The sequence below is a fragment of the Crinia signifera genome, chromosome 19 (assembly GCF_055691185.1).
Source record: "Crinia signifera chromosome 19, ASM5569118v1, whole genome shotgun sequence".
Taxonomy (NCBI): domain Eukaryota; kingdom Metazoa; phylum Chordata; class Amphibia; order Anura; family Myobatrachidae; genus Crinia; species Crinia signifera.
In genome coordinates, this window is record NC_139226.1 from 19,226,540 (window position 1) to 19,229,340 (window position 2,801).

The 2,801-nt window shown below is 48.7% G+C and overlaps 1 protein-coding gene across 1 annotated transcript; it reads left to right on the forward strand.

Annotated features, from left to right (window-relative positions):
• The first annotated feature begins 469 nt into the window (after window positions 1-469).
• LOC146041461 (free fatty acid receptor 3-like) lies at window positions 470-1,429 on the forward strand. The gene has a single exon (XM_083161438.1). The coding sequence runs from the start codon at window positions 470-472 to the stop codon at window positions 1,427-1,429; it is 960 nt and encodes a 319-aa protein (XP_083017564.1).
• The last annotated feature ends 1,372 nt before the right edge of the window (window positions 1,430-2,801 follow it).

Below are 2,801 nucleotides of genomic sequence, written 5' to 3' on the forward strand. Positions count from 1 at the left end.
TCTGTGCAGGGAAAATACTGACTGCTTTATTTTACACTGCAATATAGATCTCCCTTTGAAGAAAAACCCCACCCAAATCTAATTCTCTCTGCACAAGTTACATCTGCCCCACCCGCAGTGCATATGGTTTTGTCCATCTAAGAAGGATTTTGTCAGAAAGAATGAACTAGAATAACCCCCTTAATGGTTTCATACATTTCAGTTGGCTCATAACTCTCTTATTAAGCTCATAAGAGCACAGGACAGTCATACTCTATCAGCCTCTTTTCAAACTGATGTTCGGTCAAAACCGCTGTACAGTATGAGATATTCATGCATCCAAATCATTAATACTTATATGTTCTTTTTTGTTTTACAATTTACTCAGAACTTTGAAATAAAAGATCCCAGTATCAAGATCAAGGCCGGAGGAACTTGCTATATTTCTACACTTCTAATATCACGTGGATGATGTTGCTGTGAGTAAACCATGGCCGATTTCCCTGGGTCAAACTATTTCATTTTGTTTGTCTATGTTATTGCATTTGTAACAGGGCTTCCTCTGAACATAATAGCCCTGTGCACCCTTATTAAAAAGTACCAGAAACATTTTCTCCCCGTGGACATTCTTCTGATCAACTTGACCATTTCTGATTTGCTCTTTTTGGCTTTTCTCCCATTCCGCATGGTGGAAGCAGCAGCCGATATGACATGGACTTTGCCCTACTTCCTTTGCTCTTTGTCCTTCTATTTGCTGTTCAGTAGCATCTACGTCACCTCACTCTTCCTCATGGCCATAAGTGTGGAGAGATACCTGGCCATCGCTTTCCCGATAAAGTACAAGCTGCAGCAAAAACGGGTCTACTTTGTGGTGGCCAGTGTTGTCATTTGGTTCATGGCAACAGTCCACTGCAGTGTTGTCTACATTGTAGAGATTGTTGTGCCTTATAATGTGGCAGAAAACAATAAGACAGATTGCTATACAACATTTTCCCCTCCCCAGTTGGCCATTCTACTGCCGGTGCGCCTGGAGATAAGTCTTCTGCTCTTTTGTGTTCCGTTTGTGATCACGGTCTTCTGTTATGTTAACTTTATCAAGAACATCATGAAGCAGACTCGCATACAGAGGAGGAGAAAATTGAGGGCCATAGGGCTGGTGGTGGCCACTCTCATCAACTTCATCGTCTTCTTCATGCCCTTAAACATATCACATGTGGTGGGATTTATCGAGGGTGACAGTCCGAAATGGAGGGTCTACACTGTCATCCTAAGCACATTTAATGCGTCCATTGATCCTATCATATTTTACTTCTCATCACCCTCATTCAAGGAGGCATTTCTGGAGTGCCTGCAGCACCTGATGAAGAAGCTGCATTTTGAATCCCAGTGGTACAAATGGTACAATGCATATTGTGAGACAGAGAATGAGGAGACCAATGCTACCTTTTAAAGGTAGACTATACAACATGGACAAGATTGTAAAATGTACTTAAAATTAGCAAGAGGAACCTTGAGTAGTTGTATTCTATGGGTCATTGGGTCAAATCAATTCAGGTCGACATGCATTGGGTTGACCAATGATGGTTAAAAGACCTTAGGGCGGCACCTAAAATAGGTCGACATGGCTAAGGTTGACAGAATTGGAAGGTCAACACAAGCCTTAGGTGGACAATGGCAAGGTTGACTGTCAAAGGATCCTAATGACCATAACCCCTTTGGTGATGGAGGATGGCAGTTACTACTGTGTGTGAATTCTGCAGTGCAGGCAGATGGCTGTGGAAGGTGAAAGGGGCGGAGGTGAGTGATGTAGAGGTGTCTATGGGCGGAGTGGTGTAGAGGTGTGGGAGATCGTGTATGTATGTGTGGGGTGGGTGATGTGTCATAATCTGGCTGGTGCATGTGGAGTGGGGAATGGAGGTGTCAGATCCTGGTTGGTGTGTGCGGAGCGTGGGTGCGCATTTCGGGTCCTGGTTGGTGTGTGCGGAGCGGGGGCCGGAGGTGCCGGATCCTGGTTGGTGTGTGTGAAGTGGTGGTGTCAGATCCCGGCTGGTGTGTGTGGAGCAGGGATGTAGTGACAGGTCCCAGCTGGTGTGTGTGTGGAGGTGTTGGATCCTGGTTGATGTGTGTGGCGCGGGGAGATGGAGGTGTCAGATCCTGGTTGGTGTGTGCAGAGTGGGGATGGGAGTGTCGGACCTCAACAGGGGCATTTTTAGCTGGGGCCGTAGGTGTTGGGCCCTGGCTGGTGTGTGTGGAGCGGGGATGGGGGTGTTAGATCCTGGTTGGTGTGTGCAGAGCGGGGTGGTGGTGTCAGATACCGGCTGGTGCATGTGGAGCAGAGGAGGGAGGTGCCAGATCATGGTTGGTGTATGTGAAGCGGAGTAAGGAGGTGTCGGATTCCGGATGGGGCATGTTAAGTGGGGGATGGATGGAGGTGTTAAGTGGGGGTGTCAGATCCCGGCTGGTGTGTGTGGAGTGGGAATGGGGTTGTTGGATCCAGGTTGGTTTGGGTTGAGCAGGGGTGGTGGTGTCAGATACTGAGCCGGTGCGTGTGGAGCGGAGGAGGGAGGTGTCGGGTCCCAGTTGGTGTGTACGGAGCGGGGGTGGGGGTGCTGGATCCTGGCTGGTGTGTGTAGAGTGGGGGATGGAGGTTTTGGATCCTGGCTGGTGTGTGGAGCGGAGGACAGAGGTGTTGGATCCTGGTTGATGTGTGTGGAGTGGGGGTGTCAGATCCCGGCTGATGTGTATTGAGCAGGGGTGGTGGTGTCAGATACCGGCTGATGCATGTGGAGCAGAGGAGGGAGGTGCCAGATCCCAGTTTGTGT